The sequence below is a fragment of the Schistocerca gregaria genome, chromosome 3 (assembly GCF_023897955.1).
Source record: "Schistocerca gregaria isolate iqSchGreg1 chromosome 3, iqSchGreg1.2, whole genome shotgun sequence".
Taxonomy (NCBI): Eukaryota; Metazoa; Arthropoda; class Insecta; order Orthoptera; family Acrididae; genus Schistocerca; species Schistocerca gregaria.
In genome coordinates, this window is record NC_064922.1 from 947,849,977 (window position 1) to 947,868,394 (window position 18,418).

The 18,418-nt window shown below is 38.2% G+C and overlaps 1 protein-coding gene across 3 annotated transcripts in view; it reads left to right on the plus strand.

Moving 5' to 3' along the window:
• Positions 1-18,418, plus strand: part of LOC126355880 (intraflagellar transport protein 172 homolog) — a 372,812-nt gene that overhangs the window by 103,468 nt on the left and 250,926 nt on the right. For all 3 annotated transcript variants that reach the window (XM_050006382.1, XM_050006381.1, XM_050006383.1), the window contains one exon: positions 9,549-9,763. In XM_050006382.1, the coding sequence (XP_049862339.1) occupies positions 9,549-9,763 (215 nt within the window). The remainder of the gene's footprint in view (positions 1-9,548; positions 9,764-18,418) is intronic.

Below are 18,418 nucleotides of genomic sequence, written 5' to 3' on the forward strand. Positions count from 1 at the left end.
CCCCATGAACCATGGACCTTGCCGTTGGTGGGGAGGCTTCCGTGCCTCAGCGATACAGATAGCCGTACCGTAGGTGCAACCACAACGGAGGGGTATCTGCTGAGAGGCCAGACAAACGTGTGGTTCCTGAAGAGGGGCAGCAGCCTTTTCAGTAGTTGCAAGGGCAACAGTCTGGATGATTGACTGATCTGGCCTTGTAACAATAACCAAAACGGCCTTGCTGTGCTGCTACTGAGAACGGCTGAAAGCAAGGGGAAACTACGGCCATAATTTTTCCCGAGGGCATGCAGCTTTACTGTATGGATAAATTATGATGGTGTCCGCTTGGGTAAAATATTCCGGAGGTAAAATAGTTCCCCATTCGGATCTCTGGGTGGGGACTACTCAAGAGGATGGATGTTGTTATCAGGAGAAAGGAAACTGGCGTTCTATGGATCAGAGTGTGGAATGTCAGATAACTTAATCGGGCAGGTAGGTTAGAAAATTTAAAAAGGGAAATGGATAGGTTAAAATTAGATATAGTGGGAATTAGTGAAGTCCGGTGGCAGGAGGAACAAGACTTCTGGTCAGGTGATTACAGGGTTATAAACACAAAATCAAATAGGGTTAATGCAGGAGTAGGTTTAATAATAAATAGGGAAATAGGAATGCGGGTAAGCTACTAAAAACAGCATAGTGAGCACATTATTGTGGCCAAGATAGATACGAAGCCCACACCTACTACAGTAGTACAACTTTATATGCCAACTAGCTCTGCAGATGATGAAGAAATTAATGAAATGTATGATGAAATAAAAGAAATTATTCAGATAGTGAAGGGTGCCGAAAATTTAATAGTCATGGGTGACTGGAATTCGGTAGTAGGAAAAGGGAAAGAAGGAAATGTAGCAGGTGAATATGGATTGGGGCTAAGAATTGAAAGAGGAAGACGCCTGGTAGAATTTTGCACAGAGCACAACTTAATCATATTTAACACTTGGTTTAAGAATAATGAAAGAAGGTTGTATACATGGAAGAACCCTGGAGATACTAAAAGGTATCAGATAGATTATATAATGGTAAGACAGAGATTTAGGAACCAGGTTTTAAATTGTAAGACATTTCCAGGGGCAGATGTGGACTCTGACCAAAATCTATTGGTTATGACCTGTAGATTAAAACTGAAGAAACTGCAAAAAGGTGGGAACTTAAGGAGATGGTTCCTGGATAAACTGAAAGACCCAGAGGTTGTACAGAGTTTCAGGGAGAGCATAAGGGAACAATTGACAGGAATTGGGGAAAGAAATACAGTAGAAGAAGAATGAGTAGCTTTGAGGGATGAAGTAGTGAAGGCAGCAGAGGATCAAGTAGGTAAAAAGACGAGGGCTAGTAGAAATCCTTGGGTAACAGAAGAAATATTGATTTGAATCGATGAAAGGAGAAAATATAAAAATGCAGTAAATGAAGCAGGCAAAAAGGAACACAAACTTGTCCAATTCCTTATTCATAAGCTGCTATGTAGACAACAGGACCAATAAAATACAGTCTACAATCTACAACCTCAAATATGAGATCAACAGGAAGTGCAAAATGGCTAAGCAGGGATGGCTAGAGGACAAATGTAAGGATGTAGAGGGTTATCTCACTAGGGGTAAGATAGATACTGCCTACAGGAAAATTAAAGAGACCTTTGGAGATAAGAGAACCACTTGTATGAACATCAAGAGCTCAGATGGAAACACAGTTCTAAGCAAAGAAGGGAAAGCAGAAAGGTGGAAGGAGTATATAGAGGGTCTATATAAGGGCAATGTCCTTGAGGACAATATTATGGAAATGGAAGAGGATGTAGATGAAGATGAAATGGGAGATACAATACTGCATGAAGAGTTTGACAGAGCACTGAAAGACCTGAGTCGAAACAAGGTCCCCAGAGTAGACAACATTCCATTGGAACTACTGACGGCCTTGGGAGAGCCAGTCCTGACAAAACTCTACCATCTGGTGAGCAAGATGTATGAAACAGGCGAAATACTCGCAGACTTCAAGAACAATATAATAATTCCAATCCCAATGAAAGCAGGTGTTGACAGATGTGAAAATTACTGAACAATCAGTTTAATAAGCCACAGCGGCAAAATAATAACACGAATTCTTTACAGACGAATGGAAAAACTGGTAGAAGATCAGTTTGGATTCCATAGAAATACAGGATCATGTGAGGCAATACTGACCTTACGACTTATCTTAGAAGAAAGATTAAGGAAAGGCAAACCTACGTTTCTAGCATTTGTAGACTTAGAGAAAGTTTTTGACAATGTTTACTGGAATACTCTCTTTCAAATTCTAAAGGTGGCATGGGTAAAATACAGGGAACGAAAGGCTATTTACAATTTGTACAGAAACCAAATGGCAGTTATAAGTGTCGAGGGACATGAAAGGGAAGCAGTTGTTGGGAAGGGAGTAAGACAGGGTTGTAGCCTCTCCCTGATGTTATTCAATCTGTATATTGAGCAAGCAGTAAAGGAAACAAAAGAAAAATTCGGAGTAGGTATTAAAATCCATGGAGAAAAAAAAATAACTTTGAGGTTCGCCGATGACATTGTAATTCTGTCAGAGACAGCAAAGGACTGGGAAGAGCAGTTGAATGGAATGCATAGCGTCTTGAAAGGAGGATATAAGATGAACATCAACAAAAGCAAAACGAGGATAATGGAATGTAGTTGAATTAAGTCGGGTGATGCTGAGGGAATTAGGTTAGGAAATGAGACGCTTAAAGTAGTAAAGGAGTTTTGCTATTTGGGGAGCAAAATAACTGATGATGGTCGAAGTAGAGAGGATATAAAATGTAGACTGGCAATCGCAAGGAAAGCGATTCTGAAGAAGAGAAATTTGTTAACATCGAGTATAGATTTAAATGTCAGGAAGTCGTTTTTGAAAGTATTTGTATGGAAGTGAAACATGACGATAAATGGTTTGGACAAGAAGAGAATAGAAGCTTTCGAAATGTGGTGCTATAGAAGAATGCTGAAGATTAGATGGGTAGATCACATAACCAATGAGGAGGTATTGAATAGGATTGGGGAGAAGAGAAGTTTCTGGCACAACTTGACCAGAAGAAGGGATCAGTTGGTAGGACATGTTCTGAGGCAACAAGGAATCACCAATTTCGTACTGGAGGGCAGCGTGGAGGGTAAAAATCGTAGAGGGAGACGAAGAGATGAATACACTAAGCAGATTCAGAAGGATGTAGGTTGCAGTAGGTACTGGGAGATGAAGAAGCTTGCACAGGATAGAGTAGCTTGGAGAGCTGCATCAAACCAGTCTCAGGTTGAAGACCACAACAACAACATCACTTTTTTTCTACACCTTTAGCTTACATTTTTACATCATTGATAACGAATAACAATATATACAAGTTTAATGGCATAAGTATTCTGCAACACTGTAAAACTCTTTTTCAATGACGTAGTCTTTAAGTTTCTTTGGAAAGTCATTGTCAAGTACACTATCTTGCAGGTCTTTAGGCAGACTTCCTAGTAGTCCAATACCAGAGTACTGGGGTCCTTTTTCTAGCATTGCCAATCGGTCGGGTATGCTCCGTACTTCATTCTTCCTTCTTCTATTGTGGTTGTGTACACTACCTTTTGTGATGTACATTCTTGTTTTGTATATATACAACACAATGATGAAAAAGATAACATTCCTAACTTCTTGAAACAGTTTCTGCACGTTTCAGAGGTCTTTCTTCTTAAAATGGCCCTAACTGCTTTTTTTGTAATGTGAACACTCGTTTTATCTCTTGTTTGTTTGAGTTTCCCCACACAGTCTTTCCGTACTGTAAGTATGGTTTGTAAAGTCCATGATAGACTGTACACAGAAGGTTCTTGTCTGAATACTGTCATAGCTGCATCATTAAGAATATGACGGAGCTCAGTTTCTTACAGACATTATTAACATGTTTTTTTTTTTTCCAATTCATTATCCACAAGAATATCTAAGAATGTGGCAGATTCTACTTCTTCCAGCCGTGTTCCATCAACCTCTATATCAATGCCTACAGCCTTCTCCTTGTTTTTAAACACTGCATACATAGTCTTTTTTTTAGATTTATAACCAGTTCATTTTCCAAGAGCCATTGATTTTTGACATTTGCAGATATGTGTGCTCTGCTCTCAAACTGTTATATATTTTGGTCACTATTTAGTATTGTCATGTCATCAGTATAGACTATTTTCTTTTCTTCCTCCTCAACATGTATATCATTAACAAACATATTAAATAACAATGGCCCCATTACCGTACTCTGCGGCACATGGTAGTGTATCTGTTGTATAAATTAATGAAAGATTGAAATGAAACTATGAAATGTAAATGAGCGCTGTGTTGAACCCCAAGCATAGGGTGCAGCTGTATTGTTACTGATATATAGAAATTATAGCTGTGAATGTTTACTGACTTCTCAACTGCAATTAAATCTTGTTCTTAGAACATCTGGAGAAACATCTTTCTTAAGAATAAAAACTGCATATTAGTAAGTTTCAGTTACTTTAATATACAGGGTGAGTCATGAAGATATGTAAATATTTTAATATGTTATTGTACAATTAAATCTAAAGAAAAAAGTTTGTATAAACTGCAAATGTTTACTTACGAAGTTTCAGCTAACAAAAGATTTTGTTGAAATTTTATCAACTTCGTTAATATGAAACCATTGCAAAACTGAACGAGGTTAAAGTAAAGCATGATTTCCATTTATTTTTGTTATTATTGGTCTGGTGAATCTTAACAAAACATGTCCCAGATGTGTTCCTGCAGTAGTTTTCCAGAACATCCAGAGAAGCAAAGATTATTATACAAGTAAATTTGTTTACTTTCCTTTAAGAATGTAGAAACGTTTTTGTGAATGTATTGTGAATCTGTAAGTTACACCGTACAGCTTCCTTAACACTGAGCTTTTTTTTCCCGGTTTAACATGAATTCATGTGTACTATGGTATTAATAAAAGCAGATAATCTGACACATTCATACAGTTTCAGTTAACATTATTACTATTGTTTTTCCAAAATTAAATTCTCTACAACTTCTGTCGAATACTTTGTGCAATTCTCTGGAATTTAAAAAACAAATTGGGCCAAGTAGTTAATAAATTAAAAATTTTACAAAATTACTTCTTTGCTTCCCTGGATGTTCTGGAAAACTACTGCAGATACATGCCTGGAACATATTTTATTAGATTCACCAGATCAGTAACAACAAAATAAATGGAAATCATACTTTACTTTAACCTCGTACAGTTTTGCGATGCCTGCATATTAGTGAAGTTTCTAAATTTCAGGCAAAATCCCGTAACTCCACAACTAAACATTTGTGGACCTATGTTTATATTAACTGTTTCCTTTAGTTTTACTTGCAGAATAACATATTAAAATATTGCAAACAAAGGAAAATCCAGGATGGAATGTAACAATACCAGAGAAGTAAAGTTGCTACTCACCTTATAGCGGATATGCTGAGACGCGATAGCCACAATAAAAAGATTCACACATTCATAGCTTTTGGCCATTAAGCCTTTGTCAGCAGTACACACACACACACACACACACACACACACACACACAAACACAAGACTAAACCACTGAAGTGATTTTGTTGAAGTTTGGTATAGAGATAGCTTGAACCATGAGGACAGCTTGAACTATGAGGAAGAATCCAGGCTACTTTGAGGGGGGGTTGGGAAAGAGGGAGAAATATCGACCCCTAAGAGGTGAAATAGGAATGGAACCTTTTTTACGTCAGTGAACATAAACTGTATTCAAAGACAATTAAATTTTTTGCATACTGTACAAGTTGTATAATGTATAGCTACTTCAATAGCACAAAGCTCCTGCGCATGCCCCTCCACATTCACCTCTTGGCAATGATGCTGCTAATACCACATTGTCATGGATTGGGGCAGTTGGGTGATGGGAGAGGAGTGCATGTCACGAGTTGTGCTTATCCGAACAGACAGACTCGTGAGGGCAAGTGACATACTATAATAGAATGTACAATAATTTGTGTACTGACCATCACTCACCATAGCAAAACAGCTGATGTGAATGCAGTTGCAAGTAATGGGTAGTCATCAATAAACCTATACCAGACAAGAGAGCTATGAGGTGAGTGGTTAGGAAGGATTCCTCTAGATAGTCCCTAAATGTAGTATTGTCACACTCAAACTGTTCTTTTTACAGCCTCCCTCTTCTATCCTGCTCTCCTCCTCTCCCCTAAACCCACATATTCTAAATCATTGTGTGCTATATTGTTTCAGGGTGAGCTCTTGAATGCCACACTTCTCTCCTTGCTGCCCCTCCCTTCCATATCCATAGTCCTTCCTTCCCTTCACCAGTCCCTTCGCTGCTCTTCTTCCTTGTTCCCCTCCCCTGTCCCACACTGCACAGCTCCTCATTCCTGTCACACACAGTGCTGAAGCAATACATCAGTGTGTGTGTGTGTGTGTGTGTGTGTGTGTGTGTGTGTGTGTGTGCGTGCGTGTGTGTGTGTGTGTGTGTGTGTGTGTGTGTGTGTGTGTGAGAGAGAGAGAGAGAGAGAGAGAGAGAGAGAGAGAGAGAGAGAGAGAGAGCATGAGTGCATGCACTTTTTATCTCTTTAATTTCATGTCCCTATCTACTGTACAACACTTCTACTATATGGCATGTGGTTACCTTTACATTTTTCGTTGTTTATACTCCACCTTGGACTTGTCACTATCATATGAAGGTGAAAATATTCATTCACAGTCCGACACATTTTGAATTAATAATTTGCATTGTGTTGGCATAGATTTTTACTTTATTAAACCCCTAAAAGTTATTTTGAAATAACTACAATTACTCATAAAGATTTCAGTTTGCTAACAAGTGGTTTAATATGTGTTTCGTGAAACATTTGAATAAGATTCTTACTGATGTCATAAACAGTTATTACTGATGTCGTAAATAGGCTCCACCCATGCCTATCAAATCAGGCAATAAAATCACAAAGTTTCCATGAGTTGAATTGTTACGCATATGTCATAGATTTTTAATCTTGTTTTATAAGATGAGCATTTTCATATACATGACTGTAAAAGAGTAAGTTCAGAAGAATAGCCATAATGTTGATGCAGAGAGAAATTAATATGGTGATGTGATGTAATATTAAGTACTAATCTAATTTTAAAACATAAATTTAATATGCTGGCATAATACAATAGTAAGTACCAAACTAATGAATAGGTGGCTCATGATTACTGTTTTGTATGATCTAATTTAGTAATTGGCCAGTGTGAACCTTCTTACACAAGAAAAGAGACATTTCTTTCTTGTTCCATCATTCAAATATGTGTCATGCTTACGTTTTAAATACAAATTAGTTGTTGTGATTTAAAATTGTACCATAACAGGAAATTCCTTTGGTCTAAAATAACATTTAAATCAATTGTGTTAATGGTCAAAATTTGCACTCTAAGTGATTTGCTCACACTTTTTTCCCCATTTAAACAGTCGAAAATCAGGGGTGGAATAACAACAGTGAAACAGGATAGATTGCTACTCACCACACAGAGGCACCACTGAGCAGCTGACAGGCATATTTAAACTGTTTTTAAAAGTAGACAGAGCTGTTGGCAGACTTCTTCCTAATACACGTGCATACACTCCTACATGCACAATTCACAAAAACAACTGTCATCTCTGAGTCTGAGGTGTGAATATGGTGAGCAGTAATTGCAGCTGGAGTAAGAAGTAAGGGTACAGAAATGGCATGGGGTGGGGAGAAGGAGAGAGAACAGGACAGGGTTACAGGAATTAATTATTTGTTTTAGGTAGAGTTCTCAGATGTGCAATTAAGAAAAGCTGTTGCTGGGGGGAATAAGCCAGAACTCAAGCACACTGTGTTGTGCAGCACACTTGACAACTGGTTGACCCAGCTGTCTCTTGGACACAGTTTGGTGGTGGCCATTCACACAGACAGACAGCTTGTGAGTGAACATGCCCTGTAGAATGCTACACAGTGTTTGTAGCCAAGTTGGAAGATCACATGGTTGCTTTCACAGGTTGCTGTGTCTTTGTTGTCTGTGACTGAATTGGAGTTAGTGGCAGTGGGGAGATGCAAGAGACAGGTCTTATATATATATATATATATATATGTCTATTACAGAGATATGAGCCATGGCAGGTTAGGTGGGTGGAGGAATACGTCTGTGGGAGGGATGAGGAGGACATATGTCATTTCAGGGCATAACATGAGAGAATTGAAAGCCTGGTGGAAAATATTTCAGTTGCTCCTGTCTCCAATTATACTGATTCACAAGGGGGACATTCTGTTGGGACCAGTCAGTGGGTGTGTGGGGGAAGGAGGGCGACTTGTCCAGGAACAGATCTCTCACACTCTGTGTCTCCCTTTTTCATCTACCAGTCGCCCCCCACCCCCCTCCCACACACACACACAAACACATACAAACCAAGCACAAAGGAGCCCCCCCCCCTCCCCCAATTGTGTGTTGGGATGATCTAGGACTGCAGCAACTGTATCACATCCTTTGTCTGAATTTGGACTACGTATTGTCATGCCCTGAAATGGAAAATATCCTCTCCACCCCTCCCGAAGTGGTATTTCACTGCTCACCCAACGTATGTAATATCCTTGTTTGTCTCCATTCAAGGCCTGCTCCCAATCCATTGCCCCACAGCTCATAACCATGTAACAGACATAGATGCAAGACGTGTACCACCATCCTCCCACTACTACACGCTGCAGTCTTGCTGCAGTTATCTCATACCTCATCAAATATAGGGCCATTTGTGAAAGTATCCGTGTGATTTACCAACTTGGCCGCAAACGCTCTGTGGCATTCTATGTGAACATGACCACTAATCTGTCTGCACGAGTGGCCACGGCCTGCTATGCGCAAGAGACAGCTGGACCATCCAGTTGCTGAGCAACTTCAAAAACTGCTTCACAACCTGTGCCAAATGGAGTCTTCCCACCAACACCAGCTTTTCTTAATTTTGCAGATGGGCATTCTCCCTACGATATAATGTTCATTCCTGTATCGCCCTGGCATAAACCTTCACTACTTCCAGTGTCACGCATGTATACTATTCTCCCAGCACACATGCATAGTCCTTTCCTCTTCTCTGCTTCTCTCCTTTCCCATTTTTATGCACAGCACGACATCCTGATGCTGACCTTGTCATGACCCTTGACAGTACCCTGCACATACTCATCTCTACCCTGCTTTCCCTCCTCTCCTCTCCCTGTCACATGCCTCTTCCGTACCCTCACTTCGTACATCAGCCAAGATCACTGCTCACTGTATATGGACCTCAGCACCCTAAGATGACAGTTGTGTGCGTGGGTTGTTCATGTATAAATAAATGTGTGTGTGTTTTCCATGACAGGCAAAGGACTTTTGTCTGATAGCTCAGTCATCTTTTAAATGCACTTTAAATGTGCGTGTGCTATTTCATTGCACCATGTTAAATTTCTGTTACGCCTTGAAGATTTCTGGTAGCATCAGTAAACTTTGCTTGTCCTTGTGTTGGCAGGGAAGAGTTGTGATGCATCCTGTTCCACCGTATGCCTTAGCATGGCCCAATAATCATATACTAGCTGGTGGATCTGACAAGAAGATCACTATTTACAACAAAGATGGACAGGTGGCCACACAATTTGATTACTTACGTGACAGTAGTGAGAAGGATTTCACCATTGCATGCTGCAGCCCAAGTGGGCAGTCTGTTGTAGTTGGCAGCTTTGACAGGTAAGTTTAGAATTGTGAAGTGAATTTTAATAATTTTCATTTTGTTTGTGATTTTCGGCCATGTTTAAGATCCTGTTAATATGCTCTCCCTGTGTCTATTTGAAGTTAATTTTTGTGTAATAGCTGTCACACACACACACACACACACACACACACACACACACACACACACACACACACACAATATGTTCTTGGAAAACGTGAAAATCAAAAGCCGTGAAAATAAAGAGCCATGCCAGTGCTGAGTGACCTAGTAATCAGTGCTAGTGTTGCTGAAAACACCTCAAATGCTGAAACTGAATAGGGCCCCATTGCCCAGCTGTACAGAATTATAATTTTAGTGAATTAGCACTAATATGTGCTATTTTTCCACTCAAACTGTACACAGTCTCTTGTGTATTTTTAGCACCATTCCTTGTTTTCATTTTTCCTCTTTCTGGTTGTTGGTTTCCATATGTGCATGAAACAAAGACAGAAAAGGCCAACAGGAATATTCTCATATAGAAACAAAAAGGATATAGGAAGTAATTGCCTATTCTAATTTGTGTACTCCTGAATTTTATTCTTGAGGTTTACTACCAGCTTCTATATACTCCTTCACGCTGTTCGGGCTCAATGATCAAAAGTGTCATTTTAATTGATTTGTGAATATTGATGTCCTCTCTATTTTATGTTGGTTGTGAGTTTGTTGTATAAAAAGTGAGTGGCATTTATATATTTTATTAATTTGCTTGCATGTATACCTCCACCTTAAACTGTATCAACATCCAAAGAGGAGATGATCTTTTAATTTATTTGTGAAGATAGTCAATTCTTTTATACTCTTTATGCTAAGTGAAAGTCTGTTATAAAACAAGCTTCCTTATTTATAGGGTCCTTCTCTGTTATTTTAAGCATTTTTCTACAGACATAATAATTGTCTCTAGCTTTGGTCGCGTTCATGAAAGTCCTTGTTTAATGGTGCTGCTCTATTTAAAATTATAAAGCAAATTATCTCATATATGCATGGAAACAGGTACAGTTTCCTAATGAATTTTCGCTCTGCAGTGAAGTGTGCTCTGATTGAAACTTTCTGGTAGATTAAAAATGTGTGCTGGACCAGGGCGCAAACCTGGGACCTTTGCCCTTTGCGAGCGAGTGTTCTATCAATTGAGCTATCCAAGCACTACTAAAGGCCAGACCTCAAAGTTTTACTTCTGCCAGTAAGTCATGACCTACCTTCTAAATTTCTCAGAAGTTCTCCTGCATACCTCATTAGGGACTAGCACTGTTGGAAGAAAGGATAGACAAGGCTTAGTCACAGCCTGAGGGATTGCTTCCAGAAACAATTGCTTCTAGCAGAGTGTGTGCTGATTTGAAACTTCCTGGCCAATTAAAACTGTGTACCAAACTGTCATTCAAACTTGGGACTTACGATTTCACAGACAAGTGTTCTATCAACCATGACTCCTTCCCTCCCTCCCTCACAGTATTACCTCCGGTGGTACCTCACCTCAGCAGAGGTAAAACTGTGAGGCCTTTTTGTGAGCTGTGCTTGGATAGCGCTCTCAGTAGAGCACTTTCCCAAAAAAGACGCAGGTACTGCTTATTTAGATATACTTTCATAGTTTTCCAAGGTGTTAGGTTTACTATCTAATGACTTTCTGTTGGAGTTTTAAAGTTATCCAAATATCTACAGCAGCTATCTCACCCCATATTGATATGCAGTCTCTACATCTACATACATACACCATAAGCCACCATACGGTACGTGGCAGATGGTACCTTGTGCTACTGATTGTCATTTCCTTGTCTGTTCCATTCACTAATGGAGCAAAGGTAAAAGACGGTGTATATTTTTCTGTATGTGCCCTAATTTCTCTTATCCTATCTTCACGGTCCTTACATGAAATGTACATCAATGGTGGTAGAATAGTTATGCAGTTAGCCACAAATACCAATTCTCTAAATTTTCTCACTAGTGTTCCATGTGAAGAACATAATGTTCCCTCCAGGGATTCTCATTTGCATTCATGGACCTCTGTAAAGCTTGTTTGTTGATGAAACCTACTAGTAACAAATTTAGTGGCATTCATCTGCTGTGCTTCTAAGTCCTTCTTTGATTTGACATGATAAGGTTCTCAAATAAGCAGTAAGCAAGGGTAGGTTGCACTAATGTTCGACAAGTTGTTTCCTTTGTGGATGAGCTACATTTCGTATAATCCTCTCAAAAAACTGAACTCAGCAATTTGCTTTCCCTACAACAATCGACTTTAAGTGCTTGTTATTTTCTAATACATTGCCCTCATCTTGTAGTACAAGTGTTTGCATTACAGTTCAGTTGTTTGGTAAAAATTATCTGCAACAACAGTGTCTACAATTTCAATGTTTTACCTGTCAATGGGCATATTTTATCAAACATAGTCTGTCAATTTGCCTGATATTTCATTGCACCTTGTTGGATTGTTTCATGAAACTGAAGAATTTTATGTCCTCATAATCTCATGAGAACTTCTTATACAGCCATTGTCTTGTCTTAAGCCACCTGGTATTATTACAAGAGTGGATTTCTCTGTGACATTATACAACAACACCCAAAATTCCAATAAAAAGCTTTCAGTATAGAGTTTAGTGATTGATGTATGCCTAGTAGAAGGCATTTTTCTGATATGAAATTTATTCGTTCTGTAACTACTTCAAAGCAAAATTAGGTGCAGGTTCAGGTCTTGCTGTTCACATATTGCTACTTCCCCACTTCCTTAGAAGCAAAATTTTGATGCAGTATTTTAAAATTGAAATCATTTTAATGTGTTGCATTATTTGAATATTGGTCCTTTCCTTACCTCCATGTAGAAAAATCTTGGAACATTTATGAGTTCAGATATTAAGACCTACATATAATAAAATAACCTTCTCTGTGGAAACCAAAATCAGTCCTGAAAACATAGATCATGTGAAAGTCAACTCACCATCTTGATGCATGAGATTGAGTAAAACCAGGTAGTTTCAGTGGTTTAGGCTGTTGAAAAACTTTCATTTTAGTACACATTGATGTCTCCTAAGAAAATAATTTCTTTGGGATGTCTAACTAACCAGATTTACAACTGAACTGAAAATTTCCTGGCTGTCCAGACTCAGCACATTATCCTGCATGAAGAGTCATTGAAGTATTATGTAGTGTGTACCAGGAGCGTGTATTAGAACTGTTGCTGTTCACTTTATACATTAATGACTTAATGTAGGATACTAATTGTAGTATCCAGCTTTTCAATTATGCAGGCATCCATGAGGAAATAGTACCAAGTAAAGATCTTCAAAAAATCTATTTGAAACAGAAACAGGTAACTAGGTTTTAATGTAGAGAAATGCAAAGTTGTATACTTCATTAAACATGAATGTGGTGTATCCTTTGAAAGCAGAATTTATGAGTTACAGTTAAGAGTCTGAGTTACAGTTAAGAGTAACCCATTTCTCACAAATATTTGGAGTGCAGGTCTGCCTGACCGATGAGAAGGTGTTACTGAAATGCTGAAAGTATTAACTAGCATACAGACAAAGAAAGATGCCAAACATCTCACAAGAAACTGCTTAGAAAACATCAGAAACCATTTCTGAAAGCAGATCTATGAATATTCTTCAAACTCCTACACATTTATCCCATTGACATGTTGCATATAAAATAGGCAGATGATACAACCATCTATGAATCAAAAGGAAAGAAACCTTAATATATGATACAGTAGAGTGTACCCCCCTGATTTGCACAGTACACTCATGAGCAAAAGCTTTAGGACCACCTACTTAATAGCTCGTTTGTGGAGGTATGTGACATTAGATCTGTATGCACAAGTCATGTAATTCGCATAAATAACGGGCTGCTGATTTGCATATGTGGTGATGGCGTCTCATAGTGACCCGGGTGGGTTCCATAGGATTTATATCAAATAAATTTGATCACTGAAACATCAATGTGAGTTCACTGTAATGCTCCTCAAACCACTGTAGCATGGTTCTGGCTCCAAGACAGGGAGAATTATCCTGCTGAAAGATGCCGTTGCCATTGGGGAATACATATGAAGCATGAAGGGATGCATATGGTTTTCAGCTGTCAGCACGTCTTTGATTATTACCACAGGTATGATGCAAGTGAAGGAGAATGTATCCCATAGCATAATACTGCTCCCACCAGCCTGCTTCGTTGGAGTGCTGGACATTTCGGGCTACCATTCACCTCAATGACAGTGTTAGTGGAGATGACCATTGACCTAGTGTAGCAAAGATGTGATTCACCCAAAGATCTGGCACATTTCCATTGATCGACCTGAATCCTGATGGTCTTGTGCCCACTGCAGTCGTAGTTGATGATGTCATTGTGTCAACATGTGCACATTTAGGGGTGGTCTACTGTGGAGCTCCATGTTCAACAATGTATGATGAATGGTACGCCCTGAAACACTTGCACATGCAGTAGTATTGTGCTGTTTTGGCAGAGATGCCACAAATCATGATCTATCCTATTTTACAGAGCAGACAAGCCTCTGAATCCCATGACTGTGAAGAGTTGTGGACAGCCAACCATTTAGTGCCCAGTGGTAGTTTCACTGTCCTTCTACCTCTTTCCGTAGATGTTCACGACAATAGCAAGTGAACATTTGACTAGCTTCGCTGTTTTCAACATATTTTTCCACAGGCTCTGTTTAATAATAATCTACCCTTCATCAAAGTTGCTTATCTCAATGAATTTCCCCATTTGCAGCCTGTATCTTCATTAGGGTGATCCCCCATCTATGCCCACTTCACTTTCATACTTTTGTTATTGTATCGTGTGCCCACAATGCCACCAGGCAGCATCCAATTTCACATTGGGCAGTGGTCATAGTGTTTTGGCTTATAAGTGTATTTATGTTGCTGTAGATGATATACTAATGTATGGTTGAATTAGAGACAAGTTTGTAATAGAGTTATCCTTGTGATGCAAATACTAATCATGACGGATGCTACACTACATTGAAAGTTGTGAGAACTCATGCTGATACATAATTACTCAGAACCTGTACTCATCCCACAGTGATTATCTGAAGTGGAATAAGAGCTGAACAGTTCTCTCAACACCATCCCAGACATGCGTAATAGAACTGAGATCAGGTGGTTCTCAGAGGCCTGGTATATGACCTTATTTACAAAGAATGTTTATTAAAAACAATGAAAGAAAAAAAATTTTAAAAATCTTGTATTACATTTTTGGCTGGGAAGTTGCCTCGATGTCCAGCCAGTTAAATCACAAATACTGTCTTTATTCAAACCCATTATACAAATTTCCTATTTAAAGTGTCAGTGTAATTGTTTGTCTAGGTGACAAGGGTAGGTTAATGTAGAGTGTAATTTTGAGTATTGTATTGATGGCGAGAATGGTAATAGGAAAAAGAAGGCTGAGGATGAAACCTTAAGATAGCACATAGTATATATATTCTAGCAATGAAAATAATACCAGTACCGGGAATTGCCTAAGTACTGTGTACACGAATACATAGTGTGCTCTTAGTGAACTGTACCAAGGGGAGCACAGAGCTGAACATCCCCATGCAGTGGATAGATCATTCATTCATTGTGTCTCATAGATCCACTATAAAGAAGCTTCAGAGGCATGCAAGTCAAGGTACATATTAAAAAAAATTGAGGAAACTGTTATAAACTGTATACTAATAATAAACTTATTGAACTGCTATAAACTGTGTTTGTTGTGCTGTTATATTAAATCTCTGCTATTGCTAGCTTACGATCTGGATTACCATATTGAACTCTTATCATAGAACAATAATTATCCATGAGGAATAAGAATAGAGCCAAGGTTACAATAAGTATTGTTACTTGTTGTCTAGCTGATAGTAATCTTCAGTCCTAGAATCTAGGCTAACAAATAATTTTGTAGTGGGAGTTCCCAAAAGAAACATTTTTAGTTTTCCTTCGAATTTGTGGGACCAATTACTTGTTTTATGTCTAATTGAGGCTAGGTAAAGATCATTCCAAGAGATTTGATTAGATTGGATTAGATTAGATTAGATTAATACTTGTTCCATAGATCATGAATACGACACTTCGTAATGATGTGGAACGTGTCAGGTTAATGAAAGATGTCTGTACAAGATATTACATTACACAAAATATTGCATGACACTAATGCTTAAGTTAGTTTTTTTCCCTCCCTTGATTTATATCTAAAAATTCAGCCAATGAGTAGAAGGAGTTGTCATCTAGAAATTCTTTTAATTTATTTTTAAATGTTGGTTGACTATCTGTCAGGCTTTTGATGCTGTTTGGTATGTGACCAAAGACTTTTGTGGCAGCATAATTTACCCCCTTCTGTGCCAAAGTCAGATTTAACCCTGCATAGTGAAGATCATCCTTTCTCCTGGTGTTATAGCTATGCACACTGCTATTACTTTTGAACTGGGCTGGATTATTAACAACAAATTTCATAAGTGAATATATATACTGTGAGGATCCCTAGATCCTTAAATAGATGTCTACAAGATGACCGTAGGTGGGCTCCAGCAATTATTCTGATTACACTTTTTTGAGCAATGAATACTTTTCTACTCAACGATGAATTACCCCAGAATATGATACCATACGAAAGCAGTGAATGAAAGTAGGCATAGTAAGCTAATTTACTGAGATTCTTATCACCAAAATTTGCAATAACCCTAATAGCATACGTAGCCGAACTCAGATGTTTCAGCAGACCATCAATGTGTTGCTTCCAGTTTAACCTCTCATCAATGGACACATCTAAAAATTTTGAAAATTCTACCTTAGCTACAGACTTCTGTTCAAAGTCTATATTTATTACTGGAGTTGTGCCATTTGCTGTACGGAACTGTATATACTGTGTTTTATCAAAATTTAAAGAGAGTCCATTTGCTGAGAACCATTTAATAATTTTGTGAAAAACATCATTTACCATTACATCACTTAGTTCTTGGTTTTTGGATATTATTACTATACTTGTATCATCAGCAAAAAGAACTAACTTTGCATCTTCATCAATATGGAATGGTAAGTCATTAATGTATATCAAGAACAGTAAAGGACCTAAGACCGAATGAATTAAACCATTTGTGCACTGCCCCCCTCAAACCATAATGATTTAGCTTATCTAAAATAATTCCATGATTTACACAGTCAAAGGCCTTTGAGAGATCACAAAAAATACCAATGGGTGATGTCCGGTTATTCAGAGCATTTAATATTTGATCAGTGAAAGCGTATATAGCATTTTCTGTTGAAAAGCCTTTCTGAAAACCAAACTGACATTTTGTTAGTACTTTATTTTTACATATATGGGAGGCTACTCTTGAATACATTACTTTCTCAAAAAGTTTTGATAGAGCTGTCAGAAGAGAGATTGGGCGATAGTTGTTGACATCCGACGTATCCCCCTTTTTATGCAATGGTTTTACAATGGCATATTTCAGTCTATCGGGGAAAACACCCTGTTCCAAAGAGGTATTACATACATGGCTGAGAATCCTACTTATCTGTGGGGAACAAGCTTTAAGTATCTTGCTGGAAATACCATCAATTCCGTAAGAGCTTTTACTTTTCAGTGAGTTTATTATTTTACTGATTTCAGAGGGAGAGGTTCGTGGAAATACAGTTGTTTCAAACTGCACAGGTATGGCCTCTTCTATTAGAAGCCTTGCCTCTTCTAGTGAAGATCTAGATCCTACTTTCTCCACAACATTTAAAAAATGATTATTGAAAATATTTCCAATTTCAGATTGTTTGTTAGTACACTTTTCATTCAGTTTTATGGCACTAAAGTCTTCCTGTGCTCTTGGTTGCCCTGTTTCCCTTTCAATAATATTCCAAATTGCTTTAATTTTATTATCAGAGTTACTGATCTCAGACATGATACACATGCTTCTGGACTTTTTAATAACTTTTCTTAGTACCGCACAATAGTTTTTATAATACTGAACAATTTCGGGGTCAGTACTCCCTCTTGCTGTTAGATACAGTTCTCTTTTATGGTTGCAAGATATTCTTATTCCTGTAGTTAGCCAAGGTTTTTTATATGTTTTCTTGGAATTATGTTTCACTGTTTTCTTGGGAAAACAATTTTCAAATACCCTTAAAAATGTATCGTGAAATAAGTTATATTTCAAGTTTGCATCGGGTTCCATATACACTTCATCCCAGTCTAGCTCCTTTAGTCTTTCCCTAAAGTTTGCAGTATTTATATTGTTAATTGAACTCACTGCTTTGAAATTCTGATTTGATATACTGCATGGAGCTATGCCATGTACTGTAACCAGCTGTGCAATGTCCTGCTGTTCTTTGTTATCCGAGTAGGAAAATCAATGACGGAGCTCAAGTTGAAAGAACTGAGTAATACTACAAGGTCATTCTTCCTGTCACACTCTTTCAGGGAATCAACATTGAAATCCCCACAAATGATAATTTGCTTCCCCCTGTCTGACAGATAGCACAACAAAGCATCCAAGTTTTCTAGAAATAGCTGGAAATTCCCTGAGGGGGACCTATACACTGTTACAATTATGAAAGTGCCATCATTTAGTTTTAGTTCAGTGGCACATCTTCCATATGTTGCTCTACACAATTTTTTTTAGTTTCTAAATGTTTTGCGCTGTGGAAGCTTTTGACATATATGGC